The 14,131-nt window shown below is 42.1% G+C and overlaps 1 protein-coding gene across 4 annotated transcripts in view; it reads left to right on the top strand.

The window, feature by feature from the left end:
- Positions 1 to 23: 23 nt before the first annotated feature.
- The window catches only part of ZNF142 (zinc finger protein 142), a 30,278-nt gene continuing 16,170 nt past the window's right edge, over positions 24 to 14,131 (top strand). Inside the window, exons 1-3 of one of the 4 annotated variants that reach the window (XM_066576038.1) lie at positions 24 to 170; positions 7,378 to 7,691; positions 11,376 to 11,990. In XM_066576038.1, the coding sequence (XP_066432135.1) occupies positions 7,436 to 7,691; positions 11,376 to 11,990 (871 nt within the window). In that variant the 5' untranslated portion in view covers positions 24 to 170; positions 7,378 to 7,435. Of the gene's footprint in view, positions 209 to 7,374; positions 7,692 to 11,375; positions 11,991 to 14,131 lie in introns of all 4 variants that reach the window. The other 3 variants (XM_066576037.1, XM_066576036.1, XM_066576035.1) reach the window with 3 other exon arrangements.

Raw genomic sequence — 14,131 nt, 5'->3', positions numbered from 1 at the left:
GTCACTTCCTTTGCGTTCCACGCTGCAGTTCCGGTTGCGTTCCAGAATCTTTATCTCCTCCGGTTATACAGCTGCTGCTGAGCTGGGGGCAACCGGAGTGGAGAGACGGTGTTGTAAGGCGGCTTGTGGACTGCAGAGACAACCGGAACCGGAACTGTAGGAATCCCGAGGTGTGAAGTGGAGATGTACAGAGGCCTGAAAAGCTCAGGTGCTGCTGGTTACCCGGGCAACAGAGTCAGGGGACGGGGGTGGCCTTAATATGTACTGCAGTGATACCTGCACACATCTATAGGGGGCAGTGTTATAGTAAAGTGACCTCTGTCACCTCTTTTTGGCGCTGTGAACTACTTGTATTGATGATGGTGGCTTTATTATCATTAATAGATGCTGCGACCCAGAAATATACGAATATTGGCGCACCTTCCGCACGGTATACAACTGATGGGTGGTCTGGGCACGCTCCCACCTCCTGCCTCTAAACGGGAGTCTTGATTGGCGCCTCATCTGCGGGCGTCTTGTGTTTCCAGTGTTCTTCACCTCGTTTGCTGGTCACGTCCTAAATGATGTCACACGTGTGTGCGCGCGCACGCCGTGGTCAGACGCAGAATCCTTGAAGCACAAGACGTGCTGCCGGAGACTACGTGGCTGACGCTGGAGATGTTTTGCGCAGTACTGTTCGTGTGTTGCGTTATCTGCTTTGGCTCAGTGATATCCAGTAGTCTCTCCTATGGGGAGGAGAATGGACGTCGCCGCTGATCTGCCGAAACAGGAAATGTAACCCGTGCATAGTAAATCAATTCTGCATGCCGTTTCCAGCGTTAGTCAGAGCGCCGCGTGCGTGGTGACATCCGTTCATCTTTACACAGGTTACTATTGGGAGACCAGCTGATGTCGCTGTGCTTGCGCCAAAGACGGAAATGCAATGCATGCACGCTACTGCAGTTATAGACGGCGTCTGCAGCCCAAGGTTGGTTTCACACAGCCAAGGAAATTGCGTGAGAATTGTGTGTTGCGAGACGCAACTCTCACGCGGATATGAACCCCATTCTTTGGAGTGGAGTTATTTACACGATTGATGTGGGAAACATTCAGTCTTTATGGCTGCCTAAAATTGATAAGCGGATTATTATTCGTCGTCCAATTGTTTGCCGCGTTTACCCAGTTTACACAATCCAGCGATTAACGGAACAATAATCGTTCCATGTAAGAGAGGCCGGAGAGCCAGCAGTTTGTGACTCTGCAGTCGGTGACCCTATTTACAGGATCTTGGGGCGCATCAAGAATGACGTCTCCTGGTATGAAGTCCACATAATAAGATCCTGTATGATGGTATTATACTACTAGGTAGGAAGGACTTGTACCAGAACCTTCTAATATCCGAGATCAGTGTCTCCTTACAACTAAGGGGAGCCCCGAACCTGGGTGTGAAATAAGCTGCAAAAACAATGGAAGATCCCAGAGTTCCTCTCATATTCGGGACGGGGCTGTTATGGGAAACTATATGTTGGAGACCATCTGAAGTGCAGGATCTACTAGAGGAGAGGGCCACAAGTAACATAGTATGTAAGGCCGAAAATACACATGTCCATCCAGTTCAACCTATTACCCCCAATGTTAATCCATTATACATAGTTATTAGGTCGGCCCTCAGCCGTCTTTTTTCTAAACTAAATAATCCCAATTTTGATAACCTCTCTGGGTATTGTAGTCCGTCCATTCCATTTATTACTTTAGTTGCCTTTGTACACGCTCAAGCTCTGATATGTCCTCCTTGAGTACCGGTGCCCAAAACTGTCCACAATATTCAATGTGTGCTCTGACCAGTGACTTGTAAAGAGGAAGAACAATGTTCTTGTCATGCGCCACTAGACGTATTTTGATGCATCCCATGATCCTATTTGCCTTGGCAGCAGCTGCCTGACACTGGTTGCTCCAGTTAAGCTTACAGTTCACTTAAACCCCCAAGTACTTTTCCATGTCAGTGTTCCCCAGTGGTTTCCCATTTAGTGTGTAATGGTGACATGCATTTCCCCTGCCCATGTGCATGACCTTACATTTATCAATGTTAAAGGGGTTGTCCCGCGCCGAAACGGGTTTTGTTTTTTTTTCAAGGTAAGCTTCTGTCCCTTCCTGCACCTTGTCCATAGCCAGCAATAGGAGTGGGCGGGACAGAGCAGAGCCTAGCTCCACCCCCTCCCATTGCAAACGCAGAAGTGGAGGAGAAGGGCAGAGAGCCAGTGAGTTGGAAGGAAGGGGAATTGTTTAGATGGAAGCGTATATCGTCCGGGCGTGAAAACACTTGCCGATATACGCTCGTGGGAATAAACCCTAAAGAAAAGTTTAGGGTTAGTTTTACTCTTTGGGAATATGTCTCTATGTTTTTATCTTCGCTGCTTTTATCTGGTTTCTACATAATTTTTTTTTTCCGTGTAGGTTTTTAGTGCTTCTTCGCTGCCTTCTTGTTTTTGTAGTTTAAACTCTTTATTTTTCCTGTTTTATTTCCCTCTTTACATCTTTATTGAGCCACATTGGTTTTCTCCTATTACTAGGTTTTTATTCCTATACGGTATGAATCCCTCACAGTAAGTAATTAGAATGTTTTTAAACGTTTCCCATCTATTGTTTGTATTCTTATTTTTGAGGACATTATCCCAGTCAGTAAGGTTTAGGGCATCACTAAGCTGATCGAACTTGACCTTCCTAAAGTTTAGTATTTTCGTAGCTCTCCTATAGAACTCCCTCTTGAAAGACAAGTTGAAATTTATTATACATTATTATGGCCTCTATTTCCAACCTGCACCCCTAATATTCAGTCAGGTCTGTTGGGTAATATTATGTCCAGAATGGCCGTCCCTCCAGTAAGATCCTGTACAAGTTGGGTAAGGCAATTATCTGTAGTAATCAACAGAAAGTTGTCACCTTTATGAGATCTGCAGGTTTCGGTTTCCAAGTTTATATCCAGATAGTTAAAGATCCCGTAAAAATCACGTAATTGTGATTTTGCTGCTTCTGTTATATTTGGTGGCCTATAGAAAACCTCCATATGGATTTTATTGTTTTTTCCCTCCATGTATTTCTAACCATAGAGACTCCAAATGTTTATCTCCCTCTCATATATCTTCCCGTAATATGGGCTTTAAACAGGATTTTACATAAAGAGAAACCCCTCCGGTTCCGGTTTTCACAATTTTTTCTGAACAGATTGTAACCCTGTAAGTTCACTGCCCAGTCACAGCTTTCATCCAACCAGTTCTCTGTTATTCCCACTATTTCTAGTTTTTTTCCTCAGACGTTATTACTTCTAGTTTGTCTACTTTATTGGTCAGACTTCCAGCAATAGTCACCATACAGTTGAGAAGGTTTTGGTTATTTGTTATATTATGTGTATTCTTGCTAACTATTCTCCCAGTTCTACCTGTACTAACCCCTCCCACCACTTCACCCCCATTCCCATTACATAAACAGCCAATACGAACATCACCCTCAGATTTGTAGTTATGTTCTTGTACATAGGGGGCAGTATTATAGTAGTTCTATTCTTGTACATGGGGGAGCAGTATTATAGTAGTTCTATTCTTGTACATGGGGGGGCAGTATTATAGTAGTTCTATTCTTGTACATGGGGGGCAGTATTATAGTAGTTCTATTCTTGTACATGGGGGGGCAGTATTGTAGTAGTTATATTCTTGTACATAGGGGGCAGTATTATAGTAGTTATATTCTTGTACATAGGGGGCAGTATTATAGTAGTTATATTGTTGTACATAGGGGGCAGAATTATAGTAGTTATATTCTTGTATATAGGGGGCAGTATTCTAATGGTTATATTCTTGTACATAGGGGGCAGTATTATAGTAGTTATATTCTTGTACATAGGGGGCAGTATTATAGTAGTTATATTCTTGTACATAGGGGGCAGTATTATAGTAGTTATATTCTTGTACATAGGGGGCAGTATTATAGTAGTTATATTCTTGTACATAGGGAGCAGTATTATAGTAGTTATATTCTTGTACATAGGGGGCAGTATTGTAGTAGTTATATTCTTGTACATAGGGGGCAGTATTATAGTAGTTATATTCTTGTACATAGGGGGCAGTATTATAGTAGTTATATTCTTGTACATAGGGGGCAGTATTATAGTAGTTATATTTTTGTACATAGGGGGCAGTATTATAGTAGTTATATTTTTGTACATAGGAGCAGTATTATAGTAGTTATATTCTTGTACATAGGGGGCAGTATTATAGTAGTTATATTCTTGTACATAGGGGGCAGTATTATAGTAGTTATATTTTTGTACATAGGGGGCAGTATTATAGTAGTTATATTCTTGTACATAGGGGGCAGTATTATAGTAGTTATATTTTTGTACATAGGAGCAGTATTATAGTAGTTATATTCTTGTACATAGGGGGCAGTATTATAGTAGTTATATTTTTGTACATAGGAGCAGTATTATAGTAGTTATATTTTTGTACATAGGAGCAGTATTATAGTAGTTATATTTTTGTACATAGGGGGCAGTATTATAGTAGTTATATTTTTGTACATAGGAGCAGTATTATAGTAGTTATATTTTTGTACATAGGGGGCAGTATTATAGTAGTTATATTCTTGTACATAGGAGTACTATTATAGTAGTTATATTCTTGAACATATGGGGCGGTATTATAGTAGTTAGAATCTTGTACATAGGAGACGGTATTATAGTAGTTATATTCTTGTACATAGGAGTACTATTATAGTATTTATATTCTTGAACATAGGGGTCAGTATTATAGCAGGTATATTCTTGTACATAGGAGACGGTATTAAAGCAGTTACATTCTTGTACAGAGGGGCAGTTTTATAGCAGTTATGCGTTTGTTCATGGGGTGGCTGAGATATGTTAATTTTGGTGCAGGCTTACATATTATATATCTGTTGCAGAAACAAGAATGCTCAGCTGTCACTTCTTTTCCTCTCCACTCTTCTTGGTATCTTACATAATGCATCACTCAGCAGGGGGGCGACACCAATTTGCTCCCCAAGTTACAAGACTGAAATGCATCTTGTTCATGTAATCATGGCGCCTTTCCTTATAAAATGCATATAACAGACTATTATAGTTTTCTACAATGTCCCACTGAAGTAATTAAGGGACAAAGAGAAGGACAGATGCTAGATTTATGGGCCTCTGGTCATTTTTGGATCACCGAGGGAACCACTAACTAAGAAATAAAATATAGCCTTTATTAATCAAATTAAAAAGTGTAACATATATTAAAAGGGCGTGTTTTGATTCTTTATACGTAGCGTGCCTGTCACGACCAATAGGCACTTTACCAATGATGTAATACCTTGAACCGATCTTATTAGAAGAAACCACTTATAGTGTACCTTGATAGTACCTTTAAGCTATATACACCTGGGGGGTAAGTACCAGAGTATATGCTCAAATGGATATGATAACACTATTATCACCATATCATCTATCCCATTGGGGATAACACAAAAGGTAAGATATATATCCTTTATGGTGAAATGTTGACAAAAAATCGTCTTTCAATAAAGCCCACACGATTTCGTCAAATCACTTGTTCAAGGTATACGTTCATCTAGTATGCGATTGGTGGTTAAAGTATACTGCTCACCATCTGCATACAAGAGAATTGCTGCTTAGTGCTTATTAACAAAAATGCACTAAATACTTATAACTCCAACAGTGGTACCCAAAGGTCATAATTAGACCCGGTACAACTACCAATTTATAAGTTATAAGTAACTGAAAGAAGAACCAATACAGAGGACAGGACTGGATGTTAGTCCACAGCAATTTGCCCAATGATTGGATTTCTGTACGGTGCTAAACCCGTGTAAATAGCACATGTGGAATCAGTGTCCAGGAGCAGGACTGGTTAAATTACGTCACAAACACTCCTGACACTGGATATTAACAAGCTGATTAGCCCACTTGGTCATATAGTAGTAAGTGACCACAACATACAGTCACACTACTGATCACTTAATTTTATGCACAATACCATCTACGCGTTTCAACAGCTTATGACACATAAGCTGTATCATCAGGATGGTCTATTGGATTGCAAGAACAAGATAAAGAAATTGCATCCCAAGTTTAGCCAAGTGTTGCAGCAGCCATTGATGGATGTGACTGCAATGCAACCCTAGCTTGTATGAACGGGTAGCGAAGTGAACAACCTGACCGGCTGTATACAAATGAGCAGCAATCATTTGCTCATTTGTATACAGCCGGTCAGGTTGTTCACTTCGCTACCCGTTCATACAAGCTAGGGTTGCATTGCAGTCACATCCATCAATGGCTGCTGCAACACTTGGCTAAACTTGGGATGCAATTTCTTTATCTTGTTCTTGCAATCCAATAGACCATCCTGATGATACAGCTTATGTGTCATAAGCTGTTGAAACGCGTAGATGGTATTGTGCATAAAATTAAGTGATCAGTAGTGTGACTGTATGTTGTGGTCACTTACTACTATATGACCAAGTGGGCTAATCAGCTTGTTAATATCCAGTGTCAGGAGTGTTTGTGACGTAATTTAACCAGTCCTGCTCCTGGACACTGATTCCACATGTGCTATTTACACGGGTTTAGCACCGTACAGAAATCCAATCATTGGGCAAATTGCTGTGGACTAACATCCAGTCCTGTCCTCTGTATTGGTTCTTCTTTCAGTTACTTATAACTTATAAATTGGTAGTTGTACCGGGTCTAATTATGACCTTTGGGTACCACTGTTGGAGTTATAAGTATTTAGTGCATTTTTGTTAATAAGCACTAAGCAGCAATTCTCTTGTATGCAGATGGTGAGCAGTATACTTTAACCACCAATCGCATACTAGATGAACGTATACCTTGAACAAGTGATTTGACGAAATCGTGTGGGCTTTATTGAAAGACGATTTTTTGTCAACATTTCACCATAAAAGATATATATCTTACCTTTTGTGTTATCCCCAATGGGATAGATGATATGGTGATAATAGTGTTATCATATCCATTTGAGCATATACTCTGGTACTTACCCCCCAGGTGTATATAGCTTAAAGGTACTATCAAGGTACACTATAAGTGGTTTCTTCTAATAAGACCGGTTCAAGGTATTACATCATTGGTAAAGTGCCTATTGGTCATGACAGGCACGCTACGTATAAAGAATCAAAACACGCCCTTTTAATATATGTTACACTTTTTAATTTGATTAATAAAGGCTATATTTTATTTCTTAGTTAGTGGTTCCCTCGGTGATCCAGTTATTCCTTTAGGGAATTCTTTTCTGTCTCGGTGACGAACCTCTTGTCATTTTTACCTTGGAGACTTTTCTAATTGTTCTTTTCTTTTAATTTCAGTAGCAGAGCAGAAGTCTCCAGTGTGGCCATAACGGAGCATGCATCCACCACACTGTAGGAAATGTCAGAAGACAGACTTTTGGTGGCATCTGACTGGACCGGACAGTCATGTGAAGAGCTGGTTCTCCAAACATTGCCAGGTGCCCAGAGCCAAATGGATGATTTCATGGAAGAAAATACTGGGGCTGAACACCGTGTTCAGCTTCAGTCCATCTATCTCCAGAGCAAAGACCCATCCCACATGGATGCTGCACCTCTGAATACAGCCCAGCAGATGGCATTTGATGCTTGTGATGGGGAATCTAGTGATGATATTGGTAAGTAGTTATTGCTATTAGCCATTTGTTAAGTGATCCAAAACCCATTGGTGTCTGAGTTCCAGCAAGACCGAAATAATGAAACACTTCAAAGTCCATACTTGTGTTCTAGGGGAACTGAGGATGGACTTTGGGATGAGGTCCTCACTGAAGAATGAAAGGCCCATGCCACCTGTGACATGGCAGAGGTTATCTTAAATTAAACCTCCTGTTGAAAAACTCTATACCGCCGTCAACACACACATAGGTGTCCAGAAAGCAGAGATCTAGACTGCTGTATGCTGCTCCTTACACTGATGAACATTTTCCATTGTTCCTGTGACATGAAGTTTAAGAAAAATATGTAGTTGGCACTGGGTTTCTTTCTTACTAAGGACTTTACAGGACTAATTAGAGAAGATTTGGTTGTGCTTTACCCTTCTAGAGCCGTAGGTTTGTAGGTCAGAGAAGAAATGTATTCTTGACCATCTTTTTCTCTTCATATTATTTCAGAAAAAACCCATAACAACCCTTTTACCCCCTTACAGTTTAGGACTAGTTTTGTTAGTTATCCAGAAAATTGATATAACCGTTTTGGACGAATAGAGCTCTTTCTACTTCAAATATTCATATTATCACCCCCTTCTCATTATCAACCAGAGAAGATATTTGCTCTCTCGTTGTCACATATGGGGTCTTTTTTCCCAAAAAAGGAGTAAAACAATCAGGGCTACGTCTAATCACTCTTCCACACCATTTTACCCTACAGATACTCAAGTCATTGCTGACCGCAACATCTAGCCATTGTTACAGAATTGGAAAATGTTTTTTCCCATTACATAAGGTTTTAAATATTGTAAAAAATATCACCACACCCATAAAAACCTATACTATAAAAATATTTCATTTTTTTATCCAGCTCGGTAATTTTTATAAGAAAAAAAGCTAAAGGAAGAAAATGCCAAAATGGCTATTTTGTTTTCATCTCACTTCCCCAAAACAGGAATAAAAAAATAATCAAGAAGTTGTATGTAACTCAAAATGTTACCAATAAAAACTACAAGTCATCCTGCAAAACTCAAGCCCCTCCTACAGCTTGATCAAGGACTAAGGCTCCCTGCACACGGGCGGAAATTCTGCGGCAGGATTTCCCGCAGAATTTCCGCCTGTGGAAGCCGCCATAGGATTGCATTAAAAAACGCAATCTTAGGCAGACGGCTGCGATTTGTCTGCGGGAAATCACACAATGAATAAAGGTTATTGAATACATTGTATTTACAAGAAATGTATTCTTTAAGAACTAGAACTCGTTCCACAAAATAGAAGGTGTCATACAGCTACATTAAGGAAGAAATAAAATTATGGCTCCTGGAACACAAAAGGGCACATTGACACAAAAATAAAAGTGCACAAAAACTCCAAAATATACACACCGCTATTTGGTAGGTTCATGTAACAGCGTGCTAATATTGTGTACTGGGTTATTTGAGGGGATCGGAGAGGTAGTGGGTGTTATTAAATGACACTCCCTTGTGTTTTGGCTTTTCGCATGTACTATGCAGTTGTAGGTGTTTTTTTTTTTTATTTGTCTGTATAACAAGGACGCTCTCACACAGGTGTTAGCATAACACAGCGTTTGAAGTGTGCCGTCTTACCATGAATTTGGCCGCCTGCACACGAGCGGAAATCCCGCCGCGGGATTTCCCGCGGGATTTCCGCCGCTGAAAGTCTGCATAGGAGTGCATTAAAATATGCACTCCTATGCAGACGGCCGCGGCATGTCCTAATTTTCTGCGGGGCACGCACTCACCCGGCCGCCAGCTCCGGGCTGCGCATGCGCCGGCTGCGCGGCAGCCGGCACATGAAAGAGCCGGGGCCGCCAGGCGCGGGTGAGAATTCTCGCTGCCGGATCCGACCCGCTCGTCTGCAGGCGGCCTTTTTGAGTGACATTTTCAAACGCATTCTACAGCATTCAGCATTGTTTCTAACGCACCTCATTGTTGTAATGGGTGTTAAGGTATGTTAAATAGCGCTTAAACGCACTAAAATAGAGCAGTCCGCGTTCAAAACACCGCATTCGAATGCTAGGCTGCGAAACCCCATTGAAATCAACAGAAGCATTGTACAGTGTTCAGCCCGGTGTTTGAAACACCACGCCTAAGACTGTAACAAGCGGTATGTGTGTGCGTGAGAGTGGCCTAAAGTTTGTTTATTTTATATATTCTTTTGTGTATATTTTAGGCATTTTTGCACTTTTCCTTTTTCGGTCAATGTGCCCATGGTTTATTTCAATGTGCAGCCATTGGTAATTTAGCTTAATGATCGTGCCAGCCATATATGTTTGTAGGAGAACACAATAGGGGAAATGATTTACTGGCTCTTAAGGTGTTACAAATGCACTTAAGATGACTGAGTACTTCCCCAAATGTATTTCCAGGAGACTTAAATTAAAAATCTGCAACTAAAAAGTGACATTTTTAGGAGGGTTTTCCAAAATTTAATGTGACTGTTGGAGGGTTAATACCCTGCATACAGCAGCCAAGATCTCTCCTTCCTGGACCTCTGTGAGTATGACCTGTGGTAGAGAGATAGGGCACTAAGATTGAAGGGGTATTCCTATCTTGCAAAATTTCTAAATATGCCAACCTCTGGGACTAGCAATGCCAGCTACCTGTTTGTACAAGAAATTGAAGACTGCCGCACTCACTTGAATGGTACTGGGCTGCAGTTCCCTGTATGGTGGGTCGCTAGTGTGCCGTTGTGAAGGGGATGCAGCACTGAGGTCCCTTCAATCTCAGATTCGGTTGGGTCCGAGAGGTCAGTCTTTCACTGATGATCTGGTGATGTGCCAGCTCTTTTCACGATGGCTATGCCTGTGGTTTTGTTGAAAGATCACAATGAGCAGCATGGAGGAGTAATGAGTGGTGCATATAGGGTTGCATTCATTTTTTTAAAAGCATATTCCAAGATGTAGCCATTACATAGTAACATAGTATGTTAGGCTGAATGAAGACAATGTCCATCTAGTTCAGCCTGTTTAACCTCCTTGTTGATTCAGAGGAAGGCAAAAAACCCCAATGAGGCAGAAGCCAATTAGCCCTTTCGGGGGGAAAATTCCTTCCCAATTCCCTAATTGCAATCAGACTAATCCCTGGATCAACCTTGAATAGTTCCTACCTGTCTGTATACCCCGATCAACAACCCGCTGGTCACCTAATGTCCTGTAATATCCTTCGACTCTAGAAAGACATCAAGTCCCCTTTTAAACTCCTCCTATGGATTTTGCCATCACCACGTCCTCAGGCAGAGAGTTCCACAGTCTCACTGCTCTTACAGTAAAGAACCCTTTTCTGTGTTGGCGATGAAACCTGCTTTCTTCTAGACATAGCGGATGCCCTTGTTACCGTCACAGTCCTGGGTATAAACAGATTGTGGAAGAGATCTTTGTATTGTCCTCTCACGTATTTATACATACTGTAGTTGTTTGATCGCCCCTTAGCTGTCTTTTTTCGAGGGTAAATAATCCCATTTTTGATAGCCTCTCTGGGTATTCCAGTCCTCCCATTCCGATTTATTAGTTTAGTTGCCCTTCTTTGAACCCCCACAAGCACTGTAACATCTTTCCTGAGCACTGATGACCAGAACTGTGCACAGTAGTATTCCATTGTGATGCCTTAATTAGCTGTTTACTTTGTCTCCATCCAGGTAAATCGGCTGTACCCATTGCCAGTCTGCTGTCCCAGGAGATCTGTCATCACCTCAGCGATTCAGCGATACCAGACTGTACCAATATATCTCTAACTGAATCCCAAATCTTCATCACCAATCAAGTCATCGGGCAAGACAAGAACTGTCATCAAGAAAAGGATGCCTTTACGTGTCCCGTCTGCCGTAATGAGTTCAAGACGTCAAGTGAATTAAAGGAACATTTCAGAAGCCACCCACCTCCAGCACAAGACTTCAGGTGCTGGCAGAGGGAATGTCCGTTCCTGGCGCAAGACTTGAAAAGGTTCCAGTCTCATCTGAGGCGGGAGCACAAGTTGACGCCAATATCTTGTTCTCACCGTACCTGCCGTCTTCTCTTCCCGAGCCGTGAGGACATGTCTCAGCACTTTCGTAACCATTTTCCTTTTCACTGTAACCAGTGTGACTTTGTCAGCTCCAATTCCAAACTTTTCTCCCAGCACAGGAAATCTCATGTTAGTTCTGGGGAGAAATATTTCACTTTGGAAGAATCTGAATCCCAGCAGCCCTCTGCACTTGAACCTCTTACAGACGATCCATCTGGGGAAGACTTTCTTGGGAGCGTGTCGTTGGCTAGTAAGTAAAGAACACACACTTTGAGCTCGGTTACAGAAAATGGATTTTCATTTACAATATTTTTAATGTACCTCCCATTCCCACTTGTGCCAACATGTGCAGCCGCTTTCGGAATGTGGATCAGCTGATCACCCCGGATCCCGCTCTCGGCATCCATAGGGAAAGAAGCCATGGGCAGCAAGACTCCTGCCATGGCCACTGCCAGGGAATTGTAGTATCACAGGATGACCGTTCACATGGATGGCCATCCTGTCATTACAATGATTGGGGGTTCCCAGCAGGACAAGAGGGCATATGAGCAAGGGATGCCATCTTGGCACAGCCCATTTAAAGGGGTATTTCCATCTGGCATATTCACTAGACATGTGATAAAAGACAGATTGGTCCAGGTCCCAGGCATGGGGCTTGCATCTATTTCTAGTTTTGACCCCCCACTGCTCGTCATGGTGCATTGATTTTTTTTTTTTGGGGGGGGGGGGGGATGTGGAGGGTGTCATGGATGTATTTTCCACGTTTTGCCCTTTATAAGAGGACTAGAGATCTTTGGTGGGGGGGCAACAACATTACAGTACAGTATTTATTTTTTACTATATTGGCCCCGGGGGAATATTCAACCTTCTGCCTGTACTGTAGAGCTGATCGAGCTCTTCTAAGATCAGTAGTTTCTGCAGCGACCCTGTGATCGCTGGGACTGGAGAAGTGTCATTACTGCCTCCTGAGCTTATTGAACGCCATGTATACAGCAGTCAGTCTCTGTAGTCTCTTTGGAAAGTCCAGCTTTTACTGACAACTGACTGTGCTCTCCTGCAGTTGTATGAATCAGCCCGACATGTTAGAATATTGGGTCGCTTCCTATCGTTTTGTGTGTACAGCTTCTGTTCGGACCTGTGTGTCTGCATGCTTACCGTGTTTCCCTGAAAAGAGGTTCTAGGTCTTATTTTCAGAGGATATCTTATACTTGCCTAGTAGGCTTGGTCCAGGTTCCCTCCCTCTGCTCTCTGGAGCTCCAATGCGCTTCTTGCAGTCATCAGCCGCCCACAGAAGATCACTTCCTGGTTACGGGATTCATAAATCCCAGCGCTAGGAAGCAATGGCTCTGATTGGTTCATCGAGCACTGCATTGTTTGGCTGAGCAGCACTTGAGAACCAATCAGAGCTATCGCTTACTGGAGGTGGGATTTATAAATCCTGTAATCAACAAATGATCTTCTGTGGGCGGCCAAGAACTTGCAAGAAGCAAATCTGAACTCCGGAGACAGGCTAAAGGGACCTGGACCGGAGTCTGCTACCAATTTCCCCAAAAATAAGCCCTAGCATGATTTTTCATGCTTTTTGAGGATGCTTGAAATATAAACCCTGCTCCCGAATTAAGCCCTAGTTACAGTTAATAAAAAAAAAAGTCAAATTAAATAGTGTCCAGGCAGCTATGCAAGTAAAAAGTGAAATCTTTTGGAGCAAAGATAAATATAAGACCCTGTCTTACTTTTGGGGAAACGGGTAATGCAATGCAGCTAGGGCTTATTTTGGGGATATGGCTTATATTTCAAGCCTTTCTGGAAAATCAGGGTAGGGTTTCTTTTCAGGGTAGGTCTTATTTTTGGGTAAGCAGGGTACTGACTTACAGAAACCTTGTTATAGGTCGGATTCCGCATGTTGGAGCCCCCTGCCGGCTTTCGCTCGTATCTGCTTTTTTGTCGTCTTTTCTTGTACTGTGGATGGTCCACGCGGCTCAGAAAATCCCTGCTTTTCATGCGCGTCGCTAGGCGATGACACAATTATCCATGTCCCTTCCGCAATATCCATTGACTTTAACGGAAGCAGTTCACACGGAATCCGCGCAAAAATGGCACATGCTGTGATTTTTTCCTCCACAAGCAGAAATCCAAAACATGTTATGAACGGTATTTGCTGCGGTTCTGCATTGCGGACGCCTACCCCATATACCACAATGCAAATCCGTTCATATGCAGCCCGCCTTACAGTGGAGAAGTGTGCAATCATGGGGAACATGAATATTAATAAATGGTAAATAAAGTTATAAAAATTAAGTAAAAATAAAGTACAGAATAAAATATAAATAAAAAAATAAATAAAGAAGACCCACCGCCTACACCACCCCATGAAGCATCATCATGTCCACC

Source organism: Eleutherodactylus coqui, chromosome 8, assembly GCF_035609145.1.
Source record: "Eleutherodactylus coqui strain aEleCoq1 chromosome 8, aEleCoq1.hap1, whole genome shotgun sequence".
NCBI classification, from domain to species: Eukaryota; Metazoa; Chordata; class Amphibia; order Anura; family Eleutherodactylidae; genus Eleutherodactylus; species Eleutherodactylus coqui.
The sequence above is the reverse complement of the archived record's forward strand: the minus strand, read 5'-3'. Positions and strand labels throughout refer to the sequence as shown.